Genomic DNA, 27,753 nt, shown 5'->3' on the forward strand with positions numbered 1-27,753 from the left:
AGACTACTTCCAATAGCTCCTCCATATAAATATTTTGGAGTGTTTCTTGTTGAAGTGTGTTGAGTATGACCCTAGCCTGTAGGGGAAGGAGTGCACTGCCACAAGCAGTCAGACAGGCTGGACACTTCTGTAGGGGAAGGAGTGCACTGCCACAAGCAGTCAGACAGGCTGGACACTTCTGTAGGGGAAGGAGTGCACTGCCACAGCAGTCAGACAGACTGGACACTTCTGTAGGGGAAGGAGTGCACTGCCACAGCAGTCAGACAGACTGGACACTTCTGTAGGGGAAGGAGTGCACTGCCACAGCAGTCAGACAGACTGGACACTTCTGTAGGGGAAGGAGTGCACTGCCACAGCAGTCAGACAGACTGGACACTTCTGTAGGGGAAGGAGTGCACTGCCACAAGCAGTCAGACAGACTGGACACTTCTGTAGGGGAAGGAGTGCACTGCCACAAGCAGTCAGACAGACTGGACACTTCTGGGAGCAGGCCTCTGCAGCACATCATGCTAAATACTCACAGCTGGGGCTGAAAGGTTCCTTTGTTGATTTACAATACAAACCTAAACATGCTGAGAGCCACTGTCGAAGACTATGCCTTGCATCTGAATAACGTGCAGCGTCTGATTCATTTAGAGAATGGCCATTTTTTTTTTTTTATAATTTGTTGTGACATAAACTTTTTCTGCCTCTTAAATCAGAGTTGGTTTCCACTCTTTGTGGTCTGTAAACCTGTCAGGTTAGCATCTGGTAGCTATTTGCAGTAGCTCATTTGTTGAGGATCACCTTGACTGTTTTCATTCATGGCATTGCCATATGTATCAAGGTTGACATGGTAGCAATGAGCTTCTGATGGAACCCTAATGGGGTAAACTAGTCACTTTGATCATTTGACCTGAATCCTTGATAATGAGGATCCGTCTATTCATTGTTTGTTTCTGTATAGTTGTATAACTAACTTTGAGATCAGTTCTCCATTCAGATGGACACCAGTTTTTGTGTGTTGATTCACACAGTTGCCCTGTGAGCTGGTGTTGGCTGTGATCAAGTGTGGCGTGACGGGTCATGGGTCTGTGCTGTATGGAATGTGTGTGAGTCTACAGGACCAGCTACACTGTACCTGGACACCTTCCCATACTCACAGACACACCCATGTACACACTTTGGTTGTAAAAAGTGTGACCAGTGTGTGTGTGTGTGTGTGTGTGTGTGTGTGTGTGTCCAGGTTATGAAGATGTGGAGCTGGATTTTCATCCTGGTGGTCGGGCTGTCGTTGGTGCCCCAGGCGGAAACTCAAGGTAGGGAACCATGACGACAGTAGCTCTCTGCTGTGCTGATACTCAGCTCTAAATCCTCAACAGCTCACTCTCCTGCTCGGTGTGTTCTCTTTGTGGGTGTGTGCACATCAGTTGGGAGTCAGTTGGCTGAGCGGTGAGGGAATCGGGCTAGTAATCCGAAGGTTGCCAGTTCGATTCCCGGTCATGCCAACTGACGTTGTGTCCTTGGGCAAGGCACTTTACCCTACTTGCCTCGGGGGAATGTCCCTGTACTTGCTGTAAGTCTCTCTGGATAAGAGCGTCTGCTAAATGACTAAATGTAAATGTAAATGTAATGTGTGTGTGTTTGAGCAGGCAGGTGTAATAATGTGGTAGCAGCAGACCTGGTGTTCTTGGTGGACGGTTCGTCCAGTATCGGTCGAAGCAACTTTGTCCAGGTGAGGGGCTTCATGGCCAGCATCGTCAAGCCCTTCGCCAGCCTAGTCAGCCAGTCAGGAGTCCGCTTCGGGGGAGTGCAGTACAGCGATGTCGCCAGGTCAGACACAGCACACACACATGCTCACTACTGTACACTACTGTTGTTAAACATGAACCACTGATGAACATTTCACAACATGTTTCGAACAATGTCAATGACTATGTCTGCCTGCTGGCTTGGCACAAATACAGATGGCATGTCCAATTTTTGGAACTGCTTCTTTTGGGGCTTTAACTCTGGTGTCAGATTTTGTACTGTATTTCACTATCATGCTGAAAGTGTTGTTTTGCTCAAGCTCAGGTTGTGAAGCTGTGTGTGCTGGTTTGTGTCTGGTCTGACAGGGTGGAGTTTACCTTTTCCACCTACCTGAATGGCACTGAGCTGGTCAACGCGGTGGAGAACCTCAACTACAAAGGCGGCAGCACCCACACTGGGGCTGGACTCAAATTTGTTGCTGACAATTTCTTCAACCCCTCGTCTATCAGGGATGTTCCAAAGGTTAGAGAAGGTTAACAAGGGGCCCGGAGAGTCATGGGTGTTCCGCCCATTCCAAAGATTACAGGTTCCAGTGCTCATGTGTTCTCTTGGTGTCCTTACCGTCTGTGTCCTCTATCTCCCCCTCTGTCTCTCCCCCTTCCCTCTCCCGGTTTCTCCTTCCGTTTCCCTCTCCATGTCCTCCTCTGTCTCTCCCTCGGTATGTTTCCGTCCCTGTCTCTCCCCCTGTCTGTCCTTCTGTTTCTCCTTCTGTCTCTCCTCCTGCCTCTGCCTCTCTCTCTATCCCTTTCCCTCAGATCACTATACTGATCACAGATGGCAAGTCTCAGGACAGCGTGCAAGAGCCAGCCCAGAAGCTACGGAGTCTGGGAGTGGATGTCATCGCAGTGGGTAGGTGTCTGTTCGAGAGGATGTTATGACAGTATGTGTGTCTGTCTTTGTGTGTGTGCGCATTACCCTGTGTGTTCTGTCTGTGTTTGCGTTGCTGTGTGTGTACTGTGTAGTACAGTATTTATCTCTTGCTCTCAGGTATAAAGAGCGCAGATAAGGCTGAGTTGGCTCTCATCGCCTCCCCGCCAATTGCTGACTACACCTTCTATGTGGGAGAGTTCAGGCTCCTGAGTACTCTGTTTTCTTTGGTGGGACCACGCGTGTGTTCCAGTGCAGGGGGCGTCTACGCTAGTGATGGTAACCCTCACACACACACACTCAACACTCACACACACACTCACAACACATATAGCATACAGAACATATCACATCAGGACCCCCTGTCCCTGTCATGTCCATCACCAGTCTGACCTCCTCTCTCTGTCTGTCTCTGTGTCTCTCTGTCTGTCTCTGTGTCTCTCTGTCTGTCTCTGTGTCTCTCTGTGTCTCTCTGTCACCATCTCTATCTTTGTCTCGATCCCTCTGTTTTCTTGGCAGAGGCCTTCTCTGGTCCATCCAACCTCCAGTTCTCCGGCCAGACCACTGATTCACTGAGGTTCACTTGGAGTCCTGCAGGCGGGCCTGTGACTGGCTACTTGGTGCAGTACACACCTCTATCCGGTCTGGGTCAGCCAATCACAGCCGAGCTCCGTCAGGTTGGTGCACAGCAATTTTTTCATGTTGTTTTATGAATTGGCACCAGCAACTGGCTGATGTAACCCAGATTCTTATGGGCTATTTGCACTTTGGAAATAAGAGCTCTAGAAAGAATCTGACTGACAGAAGAGAGAGGGAGATGGATTGAAGCTTTTCTTTTTTCTTTTATGACACAACATACTGTTGGCAGAGGAATGCACCAACATGTCTACAGGGTGGATCTGGATTATAATTTAGCTGCTCCTCAAAATTAAACCTTGGCTCAGACAAGACTGAAATTCCCTTTAGGAGTCTTGATATGCCAACAGATCAGTCACCAATCCCAATGGAAGACCATGCCAGAAGATTGCTGTGTTTTACACCAGCCGCTCTTGATTTCTGCTTGATCATGGAAGTCTGAGTCATGTATACAACTACACCTGAACTAGAACTAGACCTGTGATTTCCAGCATGGGTCCCCTTGAATTATTTAGAACTTACAGTATGGCACCAGAAATCTCCTTCAACATTTTCTGATTTGTGTTTAAAAGGTATTGAAGAGATGATGTTTTTTTGTGGCTGTTCAGGAGACGGTCTCTGCAAGCCAGAGGAGCTTTCTGGCACGGGAACTAAAGTCTGGAACAGACTACCTGGTGACCATCATCGCCCAGTACCCCAACAGTGTGGGCGAGCCTGTGTCTGCTAAGCAGCGCACCAGTGAGTCACACACACACACACACACACACACACACACACACACACACACACACACACACACGTAAACACTCACACAGATTCTGCACACACCACAGAAGATAGAACAGGAAAAAAGACTTGTGGGAAGGTGGGTGGGTGGGGATACTAGGAAAGAGACCCGTAATAACCATCATTACAGAAAACCGCCTTCCTCATCATTGCTTCTCTGACCCTCCTCCTCTCCCCTCCTCCCTTTCATCCTTCTCTCTCAGGGTCCCTACCAGGGGTGTCCAGCTTTCGTCTTCTCCGGGCAGGCTTCCTCTCTCTGTCTCTGGCCTGGGATGCCCCTTCCTCTTCCATACAGGGATACAGGCTCACCTACGGACCGCGAGGTCAGACACACACACACACACAAACACACACAAACACACACAACCACTACAGCAGATATTATTCACAGTCAGTCACATCGTCTCTAAAATCAATGGCAACGGATTTCCTGTCATCCAATGAAAACTCACACAAGTCCTTTTGTCTGATAGGACAATAGTTAGGCAAGTTTAATATTTTATATTCATGGTGAAGAAAAGACTTCTGTAGCCCTCCAGGCATTGACTGTCAGAGAGGAGTTTATTACCCAGTCATTACCTCCAACAGCATTATACATCTTTGTAGACGACAAAAAGTCTTCTTTAATGGTATTTGGCTGCAGCTCGAGATGCATGATCACAGACAGGGTGTGTCTGATACTGGAACGCTGCTCTAAACACTGGGACTTTACGTAGATAAAAGATGAAGGATACGTGTGTGTGTGTGTGAATTTCTGTCAGGAAAAACACACCCCGGGTATTGGTATTAGCCCCACCTGGTTTTACAAAGCTGATGTGGCAGTGTGGCATCTCTCCTCTCAGGGTTGATCTAACACGGAGCACACACACCCACACAGGGATTCTTTCAGAAGTGTGTGTTTGTTTTAAATGGGTCGTGTGTGTATTTCGTCAAGTCTAGGGAGATGTTTGTACCTGTTTCTCTGCCTCCCGTTTTCAGCAGCTGCATGCCTATCACGTAGAGACAGAGAGGCAGACACAGTGAGCCTGATGCCCATTACTTCAGGCCACACATTCCTGTTGTGCTGGAGGAGGGCTTGGCACAGGACAGGGATTGAGGACACTTAGGAACACACGCACAGAAAACAGAACATTGAACGCGTGTACCACAAACACATCACAGATGTTTTTCAGTCAAAACATAAACATAGAAACGTCTGGCATTGCTGAGTTTTTCTCAGGTCAGTCGTGAGTCACCACGACTGACTACTACGATTGGCTGGTTTTGGGACCGCAGGTCAGCCAGCAGCTCAGTTATTGGAGCAGAGTCTGTCAGCTGACTCCACCTCTGTCACCGTGGAGAGGCTCCTCCCCAACACGGAATACGTCCTCACCCTACACCCGCTCTTCCCTCGGAACTCTGCCTCCCCGGCCACCCTCACCGCACGCACATGTGAGTACTGACTGTCCTGCACCCCTACTGCAGTAACTGACTGTCAACCAACCCTGCATGAAACGATTACACTGCAAGACTGCCCCCTGCTGGTGGTGATTCCAACTGCAGTGACTGAGGGGAAGCTCCTGTCATGGGTTGTAAGCTCTGTCATTTTACAATGGCTAGATATTTTGTTTGCGTGTGTGTGTTGCTTGTGCAGTGCGTCTTGAGGCGGTGCAGCAGTTGTCGGTAGAGACTGTGTCACAGCAGAGTGTCCGTGTGCAGTGGCAAGGAGTCCGAGGAGTCAGGGCCTACCGCCTGGTCTGGGGACCATTAACTGGTGAGGACTGGGATGCTGACTCACTTCTGTTACAACGTGTTCTCTGTAGACACACAGTCAAATAAAAAAACATCAAATAATGAGACATCTTTTTCGATTTAACTTCCTGTTTGATGTTGCACCATTTTCTATCTTTCATCCTCTCTCTCTCTCTCTCTCTCTCTCTCTCTCTCTCTCTCTCTCTCTCATCTGTCTTTCCCCTTCTCCTCTCTTGTGGTCTGTTCTCTGCGTGTGTCCCAGGTCGTGACGTTCAGTCTGTGGAGCTTCCTGGTGACAAGGAGGCTCACACGCTCCTCCGCCTGCAGGCAGACACGGAGTACATCGTCACCGTCATCGCTCTGTATGACTCAGACACAGAGGGCGACGCGGCCACTGCCCGCTTCAAGATAGGTGTGGGTCAAGAGTCTCACTTCAACATCGTCACTCACACGCAGACACACACAGATGCACACCCAGTCACACACACTCACACATTCTTAGTCACTGTAGCCCGTCATAACAATCTTGACCAGACATCTTTCTGAAATATCAAATGCACTTTAGAAAATTGAACCACTTTGAAAAGATTACCGAAACAGTCATCCAGTCTCTGATTATGTTCTGCCTTTCGTAGTTCCTTCCATTTGTGGATGAAAGTCTGTGAAAAGTGTTGAGATGGAGACAGGGAGAGGGTTATTGTTGGCACTCTTTGCTCTCCAAACAAATGCACAAGTTTACACATGTTTGATGACTAATTCAGTTAGGATGTCTTGAGTTCAATGAAACGTTTACGTTTGGACTGATTTGTTCCCAGAGGCCTTGTCTACGCTTGTGGGTAAAGATGGACATGAAAGAACAGAGGTTGATCATTTAGAGTAATTAGACACCCCTGTCTGTACAGTAGTTTGAGCAGAAAAAACCAGTGTGAGGTGACATAGTTGATCATATGAGTTGATGTTAAGCATTCTGAGTGGACAGGACTGTTTCGTGTGTGTGTGTCTCAGAACGTCAGGAGCAACAGGTCTTAAGAGCAGCCCCCACCGGCCCCTCCACCATCCGCCTCACCTGGAACCTCATCCCCTCTGCCAGGGGCTATCGCCTGGAGTGGAGGGATGCAAGAGGTCAGGCACACACACACACACTCGTAAACAAGTATTGGACAGCATGTGTATAATTTGGCACTGTGCCTGCTGACTTCACGAAGGCTCAATGATGATGACAGAGATGTCCAGATGGTTCACCTTCTCCTACCACGAGACAAACATACCTGTAATTCTCTTTGGAGGTTCACGTGTGTGATGATGTGTGATGGAGGTTCCTGTGTGTGATGATGTGTGATGGAGGTTCCTGTGTGTGATGATGTGTGATGGAGGTTCCTGTGTGTGATGATGTGTGATGGAGGTTCCTGTGTGTGATGATGTGTGATGGAGGTTCCTGTGTGTCGTAGAGGGCCGTGTCCAAAGCCGCTCCTTCTCCAGGAGCACGACCAGCCATGAGCTGACACAACTGCAGCCCAGCACCGAGTACACCATCACCCTCTTCACCCAGTACGAGGGCCGCGAGGAGGCGACGCCCGTTTTTAACAACAAAGGTCAGCTTTACCCACTGGAATAAAGCTGTGGTCTGAAAATATGCACATTTCCACATGTTTACATGGGCCCATATATGTGTTTGCTTTTTATGCTGTGGACTGTTTTGTGTTTCTGGTGGACTCCCCTCAGCAGAGCAGCCTGTGGGGAAGGTGTCTGAGCTGAGGGTGGTGGAGACCCTGGGCAGCACCGTCAGACTGGGCTGGACCGGGGTGGCTGGAGCCACACAGTACCGGATCCTCATCGTCAACCCTGAAGGTACAGCAAGGCCCACCAATCCGGTTGGACCATCTGAAAATGTTCGGTGACAGTCGCAGGTGTCTGGTGCTGAGGTGGCTGGTTTCCTCCTCTCGTCACAGCAGGGACTGAAGAGACTCGTAGCATCCCCGGCAACCAGACGACCCTTGACCTGCGAGACCTAGCGGAGGGCGTGTCCTACGGCGTCACCATGACAGCAGTGGTGGGGGACAGAGAGGGAGAGGCCGTCACCATCTCCATCCAAGGAGGTGAGGAGGGCTGTATTATGGGCTGTGTGTTACCGGGGGCGACCAGGATCGAATCTTATGCTGCATATCTTATCTTTCAACATTCCTCCAATGTAATACAGCTGGGTGCTGGACTGCCAGCTCTCCATTAACCAAGCAGGTCAGATCACTGTGTGAACAGTGTGGGTTGGAGCCTCAGCCCGTACATGAGTGGAAAAGCACAGCTTCAATAGATGCGGTTTTTGTGGAGGCGGTGTGTATGAGCAAGCTGACTTATCAGCCCAGTGTTGATGTCCTGACCGCTTCAGACACATCCAGTATGAGTAGTAGGGAGGGATACTGGATCTAGGGTAGAGGAGAGACAGACCAGGACATACAGAAGAGAAGGAGCAGCTGCTGTACTGAACAGCTACAGGGCCGCTACTATATCCTTACCACCATCATACATATTGTTGCCATGAGCCTCTACGAATCTATGAATCTATGAATGACTGATCAATGACGTCTTGACATGAATCAATTCTTCTTCTGACTGATTGATGAATTGATTTCAGTGCAAGCTTTGGCCAAAGTGACCAACTTGCGAGTGACCAATGCCAACAGTCGGAGACTGAGAATTTCCTGGTCAGGTGTATCTGGGTCATCAGGCTACAGGGTCACTTGGAGACAAGGCAGTAGTAAGTGTTCCCTGTATAACGTTTGTACATTTTCTTTCCCTTTTATCCTGTTTCTCCACATTCGGTCTTGTACTGTAAGTATGGAGCAGTTATATATGTTGTCAAGGTGTGTACTGTACAGCATGAATTAGAATCATGCCTCTCCTCTTCCTTAGGTGTGGAGCAGTCACGTGTCCTGTCAGCAGACACAACCTCCTACACCATCGAGGGCCTGCAGCCAGACGAAGCACTGGCCATCGGTGTTGCCGCTGTGATTGGCAGTCGGGTGGGGGAGGCGGTCACCCTCACTGCAAGGACCAATCCTGTCTCTGGATCAGGCGTCATCAGTCGAGTTGAGGTCTTCAATGTCAACTCTCGGACCGTACGTATCACCTGGTTACCAGTCTCCAGGGCGACAGGCTACAAGATTACTTGGCGCCGTGAAGATGGTGGGTGTGGTTCTCTCTTTTCTCCATTCAACTTGACCTAGTAGTAGTGGTTGTCATAGTAGCTGTCTTCATTCTGTCTCCAGGCCTGGAGTCATCCCGCAGCGTCACAGCTGATGTCACTTCCTTCACTCTGGATGGGCTCCAGGCAGACTCCCCTTACCAAGTGTTTGTCTCTCCACTGTTTGGTTCTCGGGAAGGAACCCCCACCTCTCACAGATTCAGAACAGGTAGTTCACCTTGATTAAAAGAAGAGATACTACTTACTGATGAAACCCAATGACTGACTTCTGCTGCTCTCTGTAGAATCAGACCAGCTTGTCGTGAGTACCGTGACGTCACTCCGAGTCCAGGACTTTGGAAGTGAGGTCATCAGGGTAACGTGGGTTGGCGTGCAAGGAGCAACGGCCTATCGTGTTGCATGGAAACGAACAGACGGTGAGGGTTTGAATAATAAATGAATTAATTTAAAAAGGAATAATAAATAGTAATATTCTACTTATATATTCTACTTATTGTCATATTTACATAATAATATTGGCAAATAATCTTTGATCTTTCATTAAAATCACTATAACACCTGCTTCAGTGCTTAGCTTGACTAGCACAGACATAACGTACAATAAACTGGTGGAAAAAAAGCTAATAAATCTTAGATTTTTGGCCCGTGGACGATATAATCATGATGATCTGTGTTTTGATAGTTCAAATTCTGGTAGTGTTATGTGGTGAGCATTTTGACAACCCTCTGTAAACCCCTGTGGTTCTTTAGGGGGTGAGGAGAGGAGCCAGGAGGTGGGGGGCAATGTGACGTCTGTGGACCTGCAGCAGCTGGATCGGGGCGCTCAGTACGAGGTCATGGTCAAGGCCCTGGTCCAGAACAGGGAGAGCTCCCCGGTCTCCGTCAGGATCACCACGCGTACGGACACACCCACACTGACCACACACACTGACCACCCACACTGACCACACACACTGACCACACACACTGACCACCCACACTGACCACACACACTGACCACACACACTGACCACACACACACACTGACCACACACACACTGACCACACACACTGACCACCCACACTGACCACACACACTGACCACCCACACTGACCAACCACACTGACCACTCACACTGACCACACACACTGACCACCCACACTGACCACCAACACTGACCACTCACACTGACCACCCACACTGACCACACACTGACCACCCACACTGACCACCCACACTGACCACCCACACTGACCACACACACTGACCACCCACACTGACCACACACACTGACCACACACACTGACCACCCACACTGACCACACACACTGACCACCAACACTGACCACACACACTGACCACACACACTGATCACTCACACACTGATCACTCACACTGACCACACACACTGATCACTCACACACTGATCACTCACTCTGACCACACACACTGATCACTCACACACTGACCACACACACTGACCACACACTGACCACCCACACTGACCACCCACACTGACCACCCACACTGACCACACACACTGACCACCCACACTGACCACACACACTGACCACACACACTGACCACCCACACTGACCACACACACTGACCACCAACACTGACCACACACACTGACCACACACACTGATCACTCACACACTGATCACTCACACTGACCACACACACTGATCACTCACACACTGATCACTCACACTGACCACACACACTGATCACTCACACACTGACCACACACACTGACCACACACACTGACCACACTCACACACTGATCACTCACACTGACACACAAGAACAGATCTGATCCACTTCCTCCTACTGTCTGTCCAGTGTGTGTTGTCTGAGTGTGTTGTGTTGTCGTGTGCAGCGGGGACTCCGGTCCTGGCGTCTGTCACAGGCTTCCAGGTGGCGGAGATCACCCAGACGTCCATGCTGCTGGGCTGGGTTCCTGTGGCTGGTGCTACAGGATATGTCCTGCACTGGAGGGAGGAGAGAGGTCATTTAAGCCTTAGTTATGTGTATCCGTATATGTTTGTCGCCATTTTAAACATGTTGTAAATGTTTGCATTCCTGTTCTTGCGTGTGTGTGTGTGGCGTAGACTCTGGGCCGGGTCAGACCATCACCCTCCCCAGTTCGTCCAGCTCGTACCGGGTGACAGGGTTGCGCCTGGGCCTGCGGTACCGCCTCACCCTGAAGCCCAGCTTCGACAGGGAGCTGGGGCCAGAGGTCTACGTGGAGGAGCGGACTGGTACACATCTCTTCCTCTCCATCCTCCTCACTCTCTTCTGTTCGCATAATGGTTCTTTCTGTCTCGATCATACACATATACAGTAGTGTACACACAGGGTATACTAAAGCATGACTTCTCTCTCTCTCTCTCTCTCTGTCTCTCTCTCTCTCTCTGTCTCTCTCTCTCTGTCTCTCTCTCTCTCTGTCTGTCTGTAGTGTGTGTGGGTGGTCGTCTGGACTTGGTGTTCGTGGTTCCAGCCTCCAGAGACCGGGCCAGCCTGGCCGAGCCCCTGCGGTCCCTCCTGACCAGTGCTGCAGGCTCACTCACCGCCATTGGAGCCCAAGACTCCCAGGTACACAGGCAGGGAACGCACACACACAACACACACTGACATCACACTGCTAGATATATGGTATGATATGATATGGTTTAGTATTCCGCCTCCCCCACCCGACTCTGTCTTTTCTACACTGGAAATTCTTTTTAAAGTACATATTTTTCTTTTGTATTGATTTTGTCTAATTGGCCACATCGTCGTATATGCCATCCTATAATGGAACCTCTGCTTTGTCCAGGTGGGGATTGTGGTTTACAGTGCCCGACCCAAAGTCTGGTTTCTGCTCAATCGTCATAGCAACAGTAGGACTCTACTACAGGAGATCCTGTCCACCCCATTTGATGATATACCAGGCAACAAAATAGGTGTGTGTTTGTATGTGTGGTGTATCTCAACATTATTATACAAGATATTTCTTTCTCAGATGTCTTTTAAATATGCAGTATAATGCACTCTGAAAGTGTTGTAAATGTGTCCGTCCTGGCCTACAGGGGAAGCGTTGTCATTCACCAGACAGTTCCTCCTCTCCTCCTCGGCCGGCCGGCGGCCCAGAGTCCCTGGAGCCGTGGTCATCATCGCTGACGGCAGGTCATCAGACAACATCACAATCGGTGCCGCAGATATCAGATCCACCGGTAGGTTAAACACACATACAGTACAGAACTCCAGACTCTAAAACCTCAGACTCGTTGTCGCTCTTTTGGGATTCTATTTGGTCTATTGTTTTTGGTGTGATTGCAGGTGTGTGTTTACAACAAAATTATGACTCGTAGAAATACTCCAGATTTCTTCTATCTTTTGTTTTCCATATTCTCAATTGAGCACACCTCTTTCTGGCATGTTCCATGAGACAGGAAAAGCTGTCTGCTTCAAAGTGGGCTGTGTGTTGACGTGTGTGTAATGTCTCTGTCAGGTGTGACGGTGTTGGCGGTGGGCACGGGGCGGGCAGACACTGAGGAGCTGCGGCAGGTGGTGACAGATGGAAGCCCCCAGAACATGCTGTACACCCGTGATGCAGCACAGCTGCTCACACGGCACGCTGATCTGGCAGACCTGCTGTGCGGCATCGCCAGAATACCAGAGGTGTGTGTGTGTGTGAGAGTGTGTGTGAGAGTGTGTGTGTGTGTGTGTGTGTGAGAGTGGTTTGGGGCCGCATAGAGGTGTTATAAGGGTTCATGTTTTGTTTGTCTGCGTTTGATTTCTCAATCTGCTTCTGTTGTCGTGCCGTAGCGAACAGGAACAGAGCAGTGTACTGTGCAGTGCCCTCGGGTAAGTTGCTTATCTCTCCATATTAACTTCATATTTATGCACCTGCCATGTAAACTGGCCAAGGCAGGTCAGGCAGCCTCAAAGGTTCTAGCTTATTGGACCATTACTGCTCACTAGGAGGGTGGGCCTTTGGATTAGTGCATGGACACACAGTACTGTTAACTCGATGCAGATGTGATCTGTTTGACTAACAATGATCCTCATGTCTTCTGTTCAGGGGGAGAAGGGGGAGCAGGGACAAGGGGTACGTCACCACCACAGCACACTGTTGTACTGTATGTTTTGATGGTATTTTTTGTGTGATCATTGGTTGGTTTGAGTTGCGCTGATCAGTGATTGGTCTCCTCCCACAGGGACTGAGAGGCAGAGACGGGACTGACGGACGCAAAGGAGAGCCTGTTAGTCTCTCACTACTGACTCACTGATTGCGACATACACTTATCAATAATCATTCAACAAAAGACAGGGTTTCACAATAAAAGGAGAAAATGGGTGCGTTTATTGTTTTGGTATGTGCGTGTTTCAGGGCCGTGATGGTTTGCCTGGTAGGGAAGGCCCTAGAGGGCCAGAAGGGGCCCCAGGTCAGCCAGGTCGCACTGAGGGCCCTCTGGTGGGAGTGAGAGGGGAGAAGGGGGAGAGGGTGAGTACACTGTACCTGGTGCTCACACGATGCTTTCTGCTCGCACACATTTCCATACACACACTACACTACAGTACATACATACAGAGAGCACACACTACTCCCATCCTCTCAGTCTAATGTGTCACAGATACCATGACAACATGCGGTTGCCACACCACAAATCATTCCAGTGATGGCTACTAGCTAATGTTTTGTTTACGTGACGTGAGTCTTCACTCTTTAGGGTTTCCCTGGGCTAGATGGAGGTCCAGGGTTGCCAGGCCGACCAGGACTTCCTGGACCAGGAGGAGTGGCGGTGAGTAAAGAGGTCCAATAGTGGGACCACCATGTGAGTCCAAGTGAATGACACTATTCATCCCAATGTTTTCTGCTTTGTTCTCCAGGGCACACAGGGGGTTCCTGGTATCAGAGGAGACCGTGTAAGTGTCTGCTAGCAGCGTGGATGTTGTGATTACTGTGCACTGGGCTTTGTTATACAGACTTTGAAATGCTCTGGACACTGTTTTGTGCTGTATTTGAACACATGTTGACTGAACACTGCTGAAGTACCAGCAGCACTTGGGTCCAGGTGCTGCTGGGTGCAGTGTGTAGACAGAGGCAGGCACTGAGTGGTCTGCAGATTTCAGGAATGCCCAAGAGAAGATCTAGACAGGTGGCAAGATGCTGCTCAGTTTGACCTTCCATAGGCAGCCTGGCAGGATGACAGAAATAAGGATATCTGTAACTTTAAATGTCTGAAACAGCAAATATCTGAGAAATTAAAATACAAACATTTAAATGTTTGTGTGTTGATATGAACATGTCTGTTTCAGGGAGACCCAGGTCCAACTGGCCTGTTAGGGACAAAGGGTGAGCGGGGAGAACGGGTGAGTTAAATGCACCCTTATGAGTGTGTGTGTGTATACTGTATATATGTGTGTGTTGTGTGTGTGATCATGCTGGTTTGCTGCTGTTTCAGGGCGAGCCAGGCTCAGCTGTGTCAGGAGGTGGTCTCCCTGGTAGGAAAGGAGAGCCTGGAATCCCAGGAATACCGGTGAGAGACGTCCCCTCACCTATGCTCACACACACACACACACACACACACACACACTTGCTCAAACGTGTGTCATAATGAAACTAAGGACAGATCCTAAACTCAAACTCCCAGGGCACACCAGGACGCCCAGGCAACGACGGGGCCAAGGGTTCCCTCGGCCCACCAGGAATTGCAGCAAAGGACGGTATCCCAGGGATACCAGGCACCCCTGGCCAGTCCATCAAGGTCAGTCCCTCCGTCACGTTATCAGACACACATTTTGGTCTGGAGACGTTGTTAAGACCTAGTTGCTATATGAGGGGAGGGGGGGGGGGGGGGTTGAAAACCTTACCATCTGATTATGGACAGGTGGAAATCTACCCTGTGTACTGTAGGTTGAGTTGAATGGACAAGTTGGAAACTTCTCATGCACCTCTGAGTTGTTCATTCAAAATGTATCCCAGGTTCTGAACTCAACTGTCTGAGTGTGAGAGCACACCCGAGCTCTTTAATGTAACTTTCAGCTTCTGTCATTTGAATCATGAAAGATTTTAACATGAAGATCTGAACCACAACACCCTTTCCTGTCTTTCTTTAACCTCCAGATGTACTGTATATAGTTATGGTGCAAACTTCAGTCCTCCTCTTCATCCTTTCATTTTCTACCCACTCCTGCCCTTCGCTCCGTTTCCTAGACAACCAATACTGTATCTCTTGATGTTCAAAAGCCTTGAAGTTCAGACATGGTGCAGCAAGGGGCAGCTTAGGTGTCTGGGGGCGGTGATGTGAGTGTGTGTGTGTGTGTGTGTATATGTGTGTTAGTTTATCTCATGTAATACTTTTTGGAGGATTGCATATTAATATTGTTTCAATTACTTGTCTTATCTTTCACTTTCTTTTCTCACTATTTCTCTCCCTCTCTCTCTCTCTCCCTCTCTGTCTCTCGCTCTCTATAATGTGTATATCCACAGGGAGACAAGGGCAGCACAGGAGAGAGGGTGAGTCATTCTGTCAGCAGCTTGTTCTCACCTGGCAGATCTGTCCTATAGACCAGCAGGAGAGTATAATGATACTCGCCTCTTATCTCTCTCTCTGTCCATCTGTCTCTGTCTATCTGGATGTGCTGTCTCTCTGACAGGGACCTTCGGGTGTAGGCAGTGGGGTGGCTGTGAAAGGCGACAAAGGCTCATCGGTAAGCTTTGTCATTCTGATTGATGTGTGTGTTTGTGTGTATGTCTGCATCTGCTTGTGAAAGTGTGAGAGGTGTGATAGGTGTGTTATTTACTTGTCTGTGTTGTTCTTCTTAGGGGCCTGCAGGACCCCCAGGGCCCCAGGGACCCAGGGGACTGGCAGGATCCGCGGGACTCAAGGGAGACAAGGTTGGTGTCGGGCGTGTGAAATGCTGTCAAATTTAGTCTCTTTATTAGTGATTTTTCACTTTGTTTGTTTTTTTCACTGGGATGTCTGTTTTAGGGAGAGAGTGCGGAGGGCTTGCCTGGTCCTGCAGGGAGGGCAGGAGAGCCTGGTGACAGGGTAGGACCCATAGCCACATAGACACACAGACACACAGACACACAGACACACATAGACACAGACACACATCCATACAGTACACATGCATGCACACTCACTCGCTCACTTACTCAAGGAGGACTTCAAATGCTCATACTCGTCCGTTACAGTTTCCCTTTGCTAAGTCGTTGGTGTTGTGTTGTTGATCTGTATTGTGCCATTCAGGGTCCTCGTGGGCCTCCAGGGGAAATTGGCAGCAAGGTAAGGCAAAGACGAGCATCGTATCAGCACCACATGATTGTTATTGGCAGGTTGTATTACGTGTTGAAGAGAGTGTGTCGAGAGTGAAGACCTGTGAGTAAATCCTTGGGGAGCAGCAGACTGACTTGTATTAAATGAACGTGACTAGGCTGAATGAGAAGGCAGACATGGTCTGCATGGATACATCTCATCCACTTTCAGTGGAATCCCTCTCTACTCGTTTGGTTTATAGATAGCCCAAAATCAGAACCAACCGAGCAAAAGCTCATTTATTCCCACAGTGATAACTCAATTTAAAAGGATGGGGTAGCAATGGGGAGTCTTGGGAAATTCATGGAGTAGGTCGTGGAATACATGAATACATAGTGGATGTGCAGTGTCCTTTTTGTTTTTAAGTACAGTTGCTGGCATACAGTTTTGACATGCACCTTGAATGTCATGCCTTGACTGTAGTGGTATTTGTGACGGATGCTATAGATGATCTTGATAACCTTGGATTGGAGTCGTTTTGTTTGATGTGCAGTGTGTGTCTGTTGTTTATTGTTGCTATGTTGTGTATATAAGTGTAAGTCCTGTCTGTGTGGCCACAGGGGGACCGTGGGCATCCGGGGGAGCCTGGATCCCAGGGCGACAGGGTGAGTCACTGACTGACCCCTTCAGACGAGGCTTCACACCTCAGGGTCCGGTCCGTGCAGTTGTTAAAAAGATTGATTTGACGTCTCCAAACTGTCAGCAGTGCTTTTGGTTAGAAGGCCGACCATTTATTCACCGTCCGGTGCTGTAAACTTGTTGACAAAACTAAACCTCTACACAGCCTCAATCATACATCCGTGGCATTGTACTGTCAATGTACACCTCACGTGCAGGACTATACAACAATCTTACTGTCAGTGTTTCTGTGCTGTCTGTAGGGGGAGAGGGGAACAGCTGGGCCAGCAGCAGAGAAGGTAAGTCACAGCATTAGATGCACCATACCATGTCCCCTACACCAGAAGTGGCACTGCACAAATGGCTTCTGTATCACAATACAATATCATGCTCTCACCACCGTGTGGCGCTGTGCCTTTCAGGGAGAGACAGGAAAGACAGGATCTCCAGGAGCTCCGGGGCTGAGGGTGAGGAGTTTGAACATGACTGGCGTCTGTGCACCGCAACCCTCCCTCACCTGCATTACTCAATATAAAAAATTTAAAATTCGGAGAGGTCACAAGATAGGTCATACGTGTAAGGACCTGTCGGCTTCTCTTTGCAGGGTGTGCCAGGCACTAGTGGACTGTCTGGCGAGAAGGTGACGCTCCTACTTTTCTGGCCAACAGTGTTATTAATTGAAGAGCTTGTGCTCAATAAGCTGGCCATGTTGAAAACATCTGTTGATGGCTGAACAACTTGACCTCTGTGTTTCCAGGGAAACGAGGGTGCCCGTGGGGAGCCCGGCAGAAGCGTGAGTCGACGTATTGGTTTTATTTGATTTAATTACTGTGATTATCTTACCCTCTAGATCTTTCCACAGCCGCTGAGATTAGGTCATGTGCAAGCTATTATGGATATACCCATGGCATTTAGATGGATTCATGTGTACTAATGAAGCCAGTAATAGGGTAGAGACGCATGAGGCTGACTGTGACTGTGATGTGGTGACGAGACGTCGGCTCTCTTGTCATCCCGCACATGCAGGGCCCAGGCTTACCGGGGAAGAAAGGAGATCAGGTAGGCTGGCTTTCCTTCCTTTATCATCCTGTCCATCTCAAGTGCAGTGGATGAAACCCCCTCTCCTCTCAGGGCGAGCCAGGCCTTGCTGGGACGGAGGGGCCCAGGGGACAGAAGGGAGAGCCGGCACAGAAAGGGGAAAAAGTGAGTTGGTAGAGAGGTACAAGATGAGACACACTCAAACACTTGGATGTGTTCCTCTCTCTCGGTGTTCTCCTCTCTCTCCTCCTCACTCTGTCTTTGTCCTCTGTTCCTCCAGGGACCCCCAGGGGCCGGGGCACCTGGGTCGTCTGGTCCTAAAGGAGAACCGGGAGATCGAGTGAGTCACACAGAAATGATGATGCCATGTAGCTCTGTATCCAAGTAACGTCTTTTCACAGAAAAAGAATCTTTGAAAACTTTGATGTGTTCATACTTTGTAAACACTATTTATAACTCATCTATAATTCATACGTAGAGCATCTCTTTGTACTGGCTGACAGAGTAGGTCATCCCTTTGACACACACACACACACACATAATCACACTCTTACTGGTATAATGGCTATACATAAACATGTGCTTCTCTCTGCAGGGACTTCCAGGGCTCAGTGGGAGAGTGGGTGCCAAGGTGAGACACACAATGTCCTTAGAGTCAAATGTATAATGTAGTTTTGATTAAGTTTGGTTTGAGTTCCTCTGTGTGTTTTAGGGTGACCCAGGAGAACCAGGAGAGGCAGGGGGGAATGGGCGACCTGGATCCCCAGGGAAGATAGGTCTTTCCGGAAAGGAGGTCTGAGATACCCCTTGTACCTAACCCTTGACCTCTGGTCTCTAACACCTGCAGCTCTTACTTACCCACAACTCACCTGCACCCTCTCTGGACTGGGCTTTGTTTACTACCACTGATTTATAAGGATGATTAAATAGCTTGGCCATAGTTTTTCCATGTCTAAACCTCTCTAAATCTCTCATTCATCCAGATAAGAACCATCAGAATGGCTTTAATATGCATGGGTTACCCAATGGAATGACTGCCTCAACATTACAACTTACTCCTCTATCAATACTCAGAGCTAATTGTTGTGTACGTTTGTATGAGCATATTCCCATACTGATCTCTCTGCCTCTACTCTGACTCAGCCCCTGTGTCACTTTAGAGCTAGCGATCATGACCACGAGTCGCTGCAACCCTTCCCCAAGGGCTGCTCTTGCTGATGTTGCTGATCTGCATCCTGTTCTCCACACTTCCTGTTTGGTCTAATACTGTTCCGTACTGGTATTATTCACCTTGTTTGCCTGTGTTCGGCTGAAGAAGTTCTCGTCTAAAATGTCTGTTTACTGAGTCACTTTGGCCTTCCTTTCTCTTTGTGAAGTGCATGAATGATTCATAGCTCTTTTTACAGGGGGACAAAGGAGACAAGGGCGACGAAGGAACTCTTGTAAGAAATTCACTTTCCTTATCTGTCTCTCTTTCTTTCTCTCTGTTCCTCCATTCTCTCCATCTTTTGGCATTTTGTTTTTCTCCTTGTCTCTTCTACCTATCTTTTGTCTTTTCCTCTCACTCACTGTGTCTCTCTGTGTGTTCTGCCATCCCTCCCTCTCCATTCTTTCTCCACTTCCCCTCTTATCAACATCCATCTGGCTAATTAAAAGTTTGACACATTTTGTTTTCTCTGCCATCACTCACATCAAACCTGATAGACAGAAGTCTGAATTGAATTAATTTGACAGCGTGATATTTAATTTCGTCCCTTTGATTCAGTCATGTGTCAGACCCAGCTTATCTCCCTGAGGAGTTTGTAGAGAGGCTGTGGTTTTTGAATATGTGCAGACTCCAGTTCCTCCCAGGCTCCCCTCAGATGTACTGACAAATGTTCTCCTCTAGGGGGAGTCAGGGTTGCCAGGAAAGGTTGGGGAGAGAGGACTCAGGGTGAGTACGGGTCGTACACTGTGGTTGTAAGGACTAACTGCAGCATAAGAGTTTGAGGTTTGGTCTGTCAATTAAAACCCTGTTTTCTGTGGATCGTCCTCAGGGACTGCCCGGCCCATCCGGGAGGGCAGGCGAGAAGGGGGACATGGGAGACCCAGGAGAACACGGCCGAAATGTGAAGCACCTTTTCAGACAACACACGCTGCTATTGCCCTCCAATGAAAACACCCAGATCACCTGTCACGTGTGTAATTGAAAGGCTAGCTACTATGCAGCACCAGTGATGGACATGTGTGTCTTTCTCAGGGGAGCCCTGGGCCTGCCGGATTGAGAGGAGACAAAGGAGAGCTGGTTAGTCGTCTCTCTGCACTATTATCCTTGTCTGACCCGTGGCGTTCACCTCCGCTCATCTCTGTGCTTGTCTTCTCAGGGAGCTCAAGGCCCCGCAGGACCTCCGGGGAAAGTGGTAAATCCAAACTACTCTACTCTTTGACAGCGTTTCATCTCTCACTTCTTTCTCTCTTTCTCCTCTCACTCTGTTACTGTCATCCCTTGTCTATTTACAGGCAGACACGCAGCTTAAGCTGAAAGGAGAGAGAGGAGAAAAGGTATGTACTGGAAATGTTCTTGCCCTCCACAAATAAATGTACCAATCAATATATTACGTGTGCTATGCTGTACAGTGTGTACACAACAGCCGCTCCATATTGGAGCTAATTCAGGAACACTCAATACCTCCTTTTCTTGTTCTCTGTTTCCCTGACCTCTCTGATGTCACTTCCTCTTCCAAGGGTGATAGTGGAGACCCAGGAGAGCATGGGGGCAAAGGTTTAAAGGGTGAGGCCGGGGTCCCAGGGGTTGCAGGGATACGGGTAAGTCATCGTGCTTCCACTGCCTTGCTCTATCCGCACATCTCTGATCCAGGTCCGGGTCACTGATTCTGTTACACGGTGACCCGTGATGATGTGTCAGAGTATGCTGTTGTGTGTGATTATTGAATGACCCCCTGTCTCTCCCTCTGTGTCACAAACAGGGACTGGAGGGACAGCGGGGACTGCCAGGGGCCAGAGTGAGTCAACAGTCTGTCTGATTGTCTGTCTTGCTGTCTGTTGCTCTCTTTTCTCTCTTTTCTCTCTTTTCTCTCTCTCTCTCTCTCTCTCTCTCTCTCTCTCTCTCTCTCCCTCTCTCCTATCTCTTAATCTTACTTTGTTTACATATATACAAATACATAGATAAATACACATGTCATTAAATCCTTCATCTTTCACACAGTATGAGTGATTTCTGTTGGTCTCCATCCCACAGGGTGATGCAGGAGAAAGAGGCAGTCCAGGAGAGAAGGTTGGATTTACAACGTGGTTACATCATAATCTATAGCTTTACTTGTATTGTCTAATTTCCTGAATGATGGCAAATGATTTATACACTAGATGGTGACTGGTTGGTTCCACTGTCCTTCATTCCACTGGATCCTGTTTTCCAGTCTGCAGATTCCCAGTGTGATGAAGCACAGTGGGGCCTGCTAAAAGCAACACAATACACCTGGCTTTCTGTGAATTTGGGGCAAACTATCTGTTTAAAGCCAAATGAAAATTCCTATAATACACGTGACCCCAATATACAGTTTAATTGAGTACACATGCTGTGTGCTGTGTGCTGTTGTTGGGCCTGTATGAAGTGGAGTAACCTTTTATGTAGGCTGCTAGCTTCTGTTCTGCTGCTTCACACACGTGCCTGTGTCTACAGGGAGAGAGGGGAGCGTCTGGGCTGGATGGCCGAGCTGGGCTGGACGGTAAACCAGGACCACCTGGGACTGCAGGCCTGCGGGTCAGTGCCAATCTCAGTACCACACTCCACTGTGACACAAACACAAACATGGTTTTCATTCAACCGTTGCCTCTGTAGGGAGACGCTGGCAAACAAGGGGAGTCAGGAAGAGATGTGAGTAAACACCTAATATGACCTGTACACTTCCTACTGTACAGATGGTCCATTGTGTTCCAGTCTGACTGCTGCAAGAGTTCTTAGTCTGTGTGTCTGTCTACAGGGGCTCCCTGGACTGAGAGGAGACCAGGGTCCCCCGGGCGCCACCGGCCCTCTGGGGAACCCAGGAACACCTGTGAGTTACTCAAAAATTCACACACACACTCATGGCACACACACACACACACAGAAACACATTTAACAGTTTTAACACTTTTTTTGCTTTAGGGCAAATCAGGAGAAGACGGCAAGCCTGGTGCTCCAGGGAAAATGGTGACTAAAGATCTAATAAGGCCAACACTAATCAGTACTGCTCTCCACTCATCTGTACTTAACGCTCTGCGACATTCTGCAAACACACAAACACTCAGCTCAGACCACTGCAGACCACCACTCAGACCACTTAGTAGTACTGCAAGTATCTGACTACGACACTGTGATTGGAGGCTATTTGCTCAGTGGGGGTTTATTGTTTGAGTCTCATTACTGGTGATTATTTCTCGGGTTCTCTCTATGTATGTCATTACAATTAGGCTTGTTTGTCACTTCCTCTGGTTGGAGTGCTGTGATTACATGTAAGCTTTTTCTTTCCCCTCAGCGGGTATAAAAATTATAGTCTGTAGTCTTAAAGCACCAGTAATAAATTATCTTAGCAATAATGTTGGTGCTACAGCCAGTTGGAGCTCATTGATAATCCAAAATTATTGTAACGTCTCAATGGTTGATCATACCTGAATTGACTTTTGTGTGTGTGTGTGTGTGTGTGTGTGTGTGTGTACGTGTGTTACAGGGTGAAGATGGCATTCCTGGGGAAGATGGGAGAAAGGTAGTTTATGGTTACACCATTCTAGTTGTTAGAACAAGTTCAAGACAAAATCATCAGTATTTATTACATATATGTAAGGGTGGGGTGGGGGGGTGACAATCAACATAGTTTCGCAAGCACAGAAAGAAGACACAATGCATTCATGGTGCTAGATAGCTTGTTTAGTCTTTAGATAGGGCTCCTAGAAATGGCCTTGACGTTCCTCCTATTTTCCTCGTTCAAAGTTCCCTGGCACTATACACTTTGGTAACATTTTGACCTTTGTCCTACACTAGTGTCACAGACATTTCCTCGTCGCATTTTACAAAGAACTAACTTATGGCTATGCTGGGATAAGCAGGCTTTAGCTAACAGCATAATGACAGTTTATGTGATACAAGCAACATAATTTATAGATAGGCATATTCCTCATGATCTAATATAGCAGGGTTTAGATCAAACACTGTTTATTATATTCAGAACATTCAAAACAGTATAAAAGTAATAAAGTAATCATTAGTTGTAATCTTTCTTTATTGTTGATTTATCAGGGGTTAATGATAGACCTGTTCAGTTGATATTCTGACTCCTGACGATTTCTGTTTCCAACAGGGGGACAAAGGAGAAGCAGGGGCAGCTGGAAGAGATGTCAGTGACCTCACCTCATACTCTGCTCTCTCTCTCTCTCTCTCTCTCTCTCTCTCTCTCTCTCTCTCTCTCTCTCTCTCTCTCTCTCTCTCTCTCTCTCTCTCTCTCTCTCTCTCTCTCTCTCTCTCTCTCTCTCTCTCTCTCTCTCTCTCTCTCCTCTCTCTCTCTCTCTCTCTCTCTCTCTCTCTCTCTCTCTCTCTCTCTCTCTCTCTCTCTCTCTCTCTCTCTGAACATCATGAACTTTGTCTCCATATCCCCTGCTGTCTGTCTTCCTCCTTCCCTCCGTCTATCGATCCTTCTCTTCTTGGATGCTTAGTAGGACTCATTAGCCCTCTGCAGTGATTTCCTTCTCATTACCTTCCACCTGAGTGTGTGTTTATGAACTGGGGTTTACACTGACACTGATATCACATCACACTCTGCTCACCGGGAAATCAATAGTTGCCTCAGGCCAAGCCATGAGATCCTGCAGCCCTCTAATGACCATGCTTAGCATTTGAGGGTTGGAGACACTTCTGAAGGGGCTCCAAAGGGCTCCTCCAAATGTCAGCCATGTGCCTTCCTGTATCAATTCAGATTCATTATCTCCAGGACCTCAGGTGAGAGGTAGGCCTGGACCGACCTGCTTTGATTTGCTCGCCCTTTTTAGTGAGGGCCTTTTTAGTAAACTTCAATACAGAGCAGGCAGGTGTGTGTGTGTGTCAGTGTTGGTGTGAAAAGTGAATTGTCCTGTGTGTGTGTGTTTCCTCTAGGGCCGGGATGCACTGAAGGGAGAACGGGGTATAGCTGGACCTGTGGGGCCAGCAGGAGCAAGTGGGGCTCCAGGGGCCCCCGGCACCATCGGACCTCCAGGACAGGTACGGACATGCTGGAGTATGTGTGTGGATCTGTGTGTGGTGGTGTCGGGGGTTGTTGAAGTGTGACATGTGATTGTGAAGTGTGACAAAGGTGAAAACTCTCTCTCTCTCTCAGGTGGTATATGTGAAGGGGGCTGATGTTGCTCCCATCCCTGGTCCTCAAGGGCCTGCAGGAACACCGGTGAGTGACTTCACATATCAACCCTTAAAAACCAATACACACAAGTCACACAATATGAAATATTACGGTCCCAGTACATGTGCTAAACCTTATCCTTTAGTTTCTAATGCCTCTCTGTCGGTGTTAGGGTGTTCCAGGGATACCAGGAGTGGCCGGAACCAGAGTAAGTCTATCATTCAGTCTGTATTACGTAATCAGAGCCTACATCAGCGCTCCGCTTATCTTGTCCCTTTCCCTCACCTACACCTGTCTTTCAGGGGGACAAAGGAGCGACGGGTATGAAGGGAGAAACGGTATGTTGATGAAACTGATTGGTTTTCAGTAAGGGTGAGGGGAATAGATGGGACTTTATGGGTTGATACAGTGGTGCTGACGCTCTGATGTGGCGCTGACGCTCTGATGTGGCGCTGACGCTCTGATGTGGTGCTGACGCTCTGATGTGGCGCTGACGCTCTGATGTGGCGCTGACGCTCTGATGTGGTGCTGACGCTCTGATGTGGCGCTGACGCTCTGATGTGGCGCTGACGCTCTGATGTGGCGCTGACGCTCTGATGTGGCGCTGACGCTCTGATGTGGCCTTCAGGGAGACCCAGGGGAGGACGGAGCACCAGGAAAACCAGGAACAGCAGTGGTGAGCCCCCCCGCTCCACCTCGCAGTGAGGAGCCATGCGCTCGGAGGAAAGCCCATTCTATTAAAGAGCTAGAATGTGAGGGGAAAGTGATTCCCCTCTGTGTTTTTGTCTTGGCAGGATGTGCAGAAGGCCTTCTCCGTTTTTGGTATCCAGGTCAGTTGAACCTTCTCTCTTCCAGCTTTACAACCAATGCTGAAAACCCTAATATAAGCTAGCATATGCAGCATCTGGAAGGTCACTCCCCCTGACCTGATCTCTGTCTGAGCAGGTGCGAGACCTGAAGGTGTTGGTGGACAGGAAGGAGGATCTGCTCAAGCCTGTGGAGGTCAAGCCTGAGAAGGGCCATAAAGGAGACAAGGGCAGTCCAGGCCTGACAGGACCCCTGGGGGCAGACGTGAGTGGGCTCTCAAAGAGACATTAACCACACGCTATCTGCCATTTGCATGTTCATTTCTATACACTCAGTTTGTGCATTTACATGTACTCACTGTACATTACTGTATGGACATATATGTACATATGACCCTTACGTATGACTCTGTCATGGCATCGAGTATCAGCAACTCTCTTCTCTTTCTGTTCCAGGGTGCACGAGGGCTACAGGGGGAACGGGGTGTGAAGGGAGAGCAGGGTGAGCGAGGGCCCACCGGGTCCCAGGGGCCTACGGGACGAGCCATCGGAGAGAGGGGACCTGCGGGACCCCCAGGGCAGGCGGGAGAGCCGGGCAAGCCTGGAATACCTGGAGTCCCTGGGAGAGCCGGGGAGCTGGGGGAGGCTGGACGACCAGGAGATAAGGTGGGAGGAAGTAATGGACCGTGCGGAGGACGAAGAAAACACAAGTCATTATGGGATGGAGGAGGAAGATTTGTGCAGGGGTATTATTAATAACTCTGTATGTTCTTCAGGGTGAGAGAGCAGAGAAGGGGGACAAAGGAGATTCTGTGAGTATTGATCTCTGCAATTACCATAATAGTTATAATCCCACTCACAATAGGAAAAGCAAAATGGCTTGTCCTCTGGATGTATAGTATTTCAACATGAGTATTTTACAGGGGAAAGATGGTCTGAATGGAGTGGTTGGTCCCCCTGGTCCAAAGGTAGTACCCTTTGTACTATAACTCCTAAACTGTGTTGAGTGTCGTATGACATGGAGATAAATGTGAACTTGTGTGTGTTTAGGGTGACTCTGCAGAAGGACCTCTTTCTGGTGTGCCTGGCCTCAGGGGTCTTCCAGGGGTGGCAGGGCAGAGGGGAGAGCCTGGCTCCGTAGGACCACAAGGACCCAAAGGAGACAAGGTGAGAAGCTTCTACTATATCCATACTGTACTGTACTTACAGTATTGCAAAAATCAGGATAATCAGGATACGTAAACTGGCTATGTATGTGTGTGTGTGTGTGTGTGTGTGTGTGTGTGTGTGTGTCCAGGGTTTTGCAGGGTCTCGAGGGGAAAAAGGAGACAGAGGAGAGGTTGGAGAAAAGGGGCGTGATGGCTTCCAGGTATGGTTCAGTCCTCAAGCATTCTAACATGTTGACCTGAACACATGCAGTGTGGAGGAAGAGGGATGTTCTACAGTGAACACTGATGTGTCTGGATGTTTCCAGGGCCCAGCAGGAGAACCTGGCAAGCTTGGTCCCGATGGGAAGCCGGTAAGAAGATGGGTGTGGAGGAATAGGCCAAAACATGCTGGCTCATTCTTGTATTGGAGATAATTACACTTACTTATATCATATCATTATTGATACACCGTTTATAGATGTATTATAGTGCCATGTGAAAGGCTGTCATCTGAAATACCAACACATTTGACATATTGCAAAGTATTTCAGTTTTACATTGTCCTGTATTCTTATAGTTGACCTGTGAAATTATTTTTGGCAGCAGTGATACGACTTTGAAGGAATGTAAGCCTGCAGGTCTAGTAATGCATTGACTGATGCTGTCGATTAATGATTGACTGATGCTTTGTAGATATGTCTACATGCAAATACTACTCACCTGTGCTCTGGGATTCAGCAGAACAGCACCGGTCATAGAACCTGGACAGCTCTCCTACCCTCCCCCTCTATCGCAGGACTGCAGAAACATTACGCAGATCAGTTGTCGTGTTATCAGTCAGCCAAACACACAGTAGATGAATGACAGACTCGACAATATTGTGAGCACTCAGTCTTGACATTTGCAAGGAGACTGCAGACACAAATGAAGTGACAAAGAGGACGTGTATATGGAGGTATGGAGGGGGAGCGATAAGAGGTGGAGAATGTTTCTCACACGTTTCATTTCCTTCCAATGCTTGGAGCAGGGTCTACCAGGGCCAGCTGGTCCTCAAGGCCGCCCAGTGAGTAATAGTACTGCAGCATGGCAGCCCTCTCCAGGGCAGAAGCCACGTAAGAAAGCCTGGGGATTGGCTGCGAGCGCTAGGCCGATGGAGCTCTCTCTTTCCCCTCTGGGCTGAGGCCAGCTACGTAGAGCCCTAGACTGTAACCTTTTGCAGCTCTGCCTCTAACTCCTCACTGTCCTCTCTCATCTCTGCTCCATCCCCCTCTCCACCTCCCCTTTTTCTTCTCCCCTCTCCTGTCAACCACCCAACTTTCCAACTCTTCTCTGTCCCCCTCTTCCTTACCTTCCGTATTTCTCTCTAGGGCCTGCCTGGGTTCCCTGGAGTGCTGGGCAGACCGGTAGGTTCTCTGTGCTTCACGCTGGCTGGCTGGCTGCCATGCTTCTGATCACTAGGAAACTAGATTGGAGGGGA

General features: G+C 48.7%; 1 protein-coding gene across 1 annotated transcript in view; it reads left to right on the forward strand.

Moving 5' to 3' along the window:
- Positions 1-1,229: 1,229 nt before the first annotated feature.
- col7a1 (collagen, type VII, alpha 1) overlaps positions 1,230-27,753 on the forward strand; it is a 35,818-nt gene continuing 9,294 nt past the window's right edge. The window contains exons 1-79 of the mRNA XM_067254856.1: positions 1,230-1,298; positions 1,632-1,812; positions 2,097-2,253; positions 2,547-2,640; positions 2,779-2,937; positions 3,178-3,335; positions 3,903-4,032; positions 4,284-4,403; positions 5,356-5,511; positions 5,714-5,833; positions 6,074-6,223; positions 6,817-6,933; positions 7,260-7,403; positions 7,537-7,659; positions 7,761-7,907; positions 8,441-8,563; positions 8,719-8,991; positions 9,075-9,218; positions 9,295-9,426; positions 9,761-9,907; positions 10,874-11,002; positions 11,106-11,255; positions 11,453-11,589; positions 11,813-11,939; positions 12,066-12,209; positions 12,488-12,657; positions 12,805-12,843; positions 13,061-13,087; positions 13,197-13,241; positions 13,370-13,483; positions 13,710-13,781; positions 13,870-13,905; positions 14,299-14,352; positions 14,445-14,519; positions 14,634-14,747; positions 15,473-15,499; positions 15,640-15,693; positions 15,809-15,880; positions 15,975-16,034; positions 16,239-16,274; positions 16,865-16,909; positions 17,186-17,221; positions 17,345-17,389; positions 17,527-17,562; positions 17,680-17,715; positions 17,949-17,981; positions 18,054-18,125; positions 18,241-18,300; positions 18,556-18,591; positions 18,673-18,753; positions 19,367-19,402; positions 19,849-19,893; positions 19,997-20,068; positions 20,200-20,244; positions 20,324-20,359; positions 20,460-20,501; positions 20,685-20,765; positions 20,927-20,962; positions 21,199-21,234; positions 21,640-21,720; positions 21,799-21,834; positions 21,941-22,012; positions 22,105-22,149; positions 22,667-22,702; positions 23,294-23,329; positions 24,082-24,186; positions 24,302-24,367; positions 24,495-24,530; positions 24,625-24,660; positions 24,951-24,998; positions 25,117-25,152; positions 25,268-25,393; positions 25,585-25,794; positions 25,905-25,940; positions 26,052-26,096; positions 26,179-26,295; positions 26,426-26,497; positions 26,603-26,647; positions 27,644-27,679. Of these exons, the coding sequence (XP_067110957.1) occupies positions 1,235-1,298; positions 1,632-1,812; positions 2,097-2,253; positions 2,547-2,640; positions 2,779-2,937; positions 3,178-3,335; positions 3,903-4,032; positions 4,284-4,403; positions 5,356-5,511; positions 5,714-5,833; positions 6,074-6,223; positions 6,817-6,933; positions 7,260-7,403; positions 7,537-7,659; positions 7,761-7,907; positions 8,441-8,563; positions 8,719-8,991; positions 9,075-9,218; positions 9,295-9,426; positions 9,761-9,907; positions 10,874-11,002; positions 11,106-11,255; positions 11,453-11,589; positions 11,813-11,939; positions 12,066-12,209; positions 12,488-12,657; positions 12,805-12,843; positions 13,061-13,087; positions 13,197-13,241; positions 13,370-13,483; positions 13,710-13,781; positions 13,870-13,905; positions 14,299-14,352; positions 14,445-14,519; positions 14,634-14,747; positions 15,473-15,499; positions 15,640-15,693; positions 15,809-15,880; positions 15,975-16,034; positions 16,239-16,274; positions 16,865-16,909; positions 17,186-17,221; positions 17,345-17,389; positions 17,527-17,562; positions 17,680-17,715; positions 17,949-17,981; positions 18,054-18,125; positions 18,241-18,300; positions 18,556-18,591; positions 18,673-18,753; positions 19,367-19,402; positions 19,849-19,893; positions 19,997-20,068; positions 20,200-20,244; positions 20,324-20,359; positions 20,460-20,501; positions 20,685-20,765; positions 20,927-20,962; positions 21,199-21,234; positions 21,640-21,720; positions 21,799-21,834; positions 21,941-22,012; positions 22,105-22,149; positions 22,667-22,702; positions 23,294-23,329; positions 24,082-24,186; positions 24,302-24,367; positions 24,495-24,530; positions 24,625-24,660; positions 24,951-24,998; positions 25,117-25,152; positions 25,268-25,393; positions 25,585-25,794; positions 25,905-25,940; positions 26,052-26,096; positions 26,179-26,295; positions 26,426-26,497; positions 26,603-26,647; positions 27,644-27,679 (6,750 nt within the window). The 5' untranslated portion in view covers positions 1,230-1,234. The remainder of the gene's footprint in view (positions 1,299-1,631; positions 1,813-2,096; positions 2,254-2,546; positions 2,641-2,778; positions 2,938-3,177; positions 3,336-3,902; positions 4,033-4,283; positions 4,404-5,355; positions 5,512-5,713; positions 5,834-6,073; positions 6,224-6,816; positions 6,934-7,259; positions 7,404-7,536; positions 7,660-7,760; positions 7,908-8,440; positions 8,564-8,718; positions 8,992-9,074; positions 9,219-9,294; positions 9,427-9,760; positions 9,908-10,873; positions 11,003-11,105; positions 11,256-11,452; positions 11,590-11,812; positions 11,940-12,065; positions 12,210-12,487; positions 12,658-12,804; positions 12,844-13,060; positions 13,088-13,196; positions 13,242-13,369; positions 13,484-13,709; positions 13,782-13,869; positions 13,906-14,298; positions 14,353-14,444; positions 14,520-14,633; positions 14,748-15,472; positions 15,500-15,639; positions 15,694-15,808; positions 15,881-15,974; positions 16,035-16,238; positions 16,275-16,864; positions 16,910-17,185; positions 17,222-17,344; positions 17,390-17,526; positions 17,563-17,679; positions 17,716-17,948; positions 17,982-18,053; positions 18,126-18,240; positions 18,301-18,555; positions 18,592-18,672; positions 18,754-19,366; positions 19,403-19,848; positions 19,894-19,996; positions 20,069-20,199; positions 20,245-20,323; positions 20,360-20,459; positions 20,502-20,684; positions 20,766-20,926; positions 20,963-21,198; positions 21,235-21,639; positions 21,721-21,798; positions 21,835-21,940; positions 22,013-22,104; positions 22,150-22,666; positions 22,703-23,293; positions 23,330-24,081; positions 24,187-24,301; positions 24,368-24,494; positions 24,531-24,624; positions 24,661-24,950; positions 24,999-25,116; positions 25,153-25,267; positions 25,394-25,584; positions 25,795-25,904; positions 25,941-26,051; positions 26,097-26,178; positions 26,296-26,425; positions 26,498-26,602; positions 26,648-27,643; positions 27,680-27,753) is intronic.

Source organism: Osmerus mordax, chromosome 1, assembly GCF_038355195.1.
Source record: "Osmerus mordax isolate fOsmMor3 chromosome 1, fOsmMor3.pri, whole genome shotgun sequence".
Classification (NCBI taxonomy): domain Eukaryota; kingdom Metazoa; phylum Chordata; class Actinopteri; order Osmeriformes; family Osmeridae; genus Osmerus; species Osmerus mordax.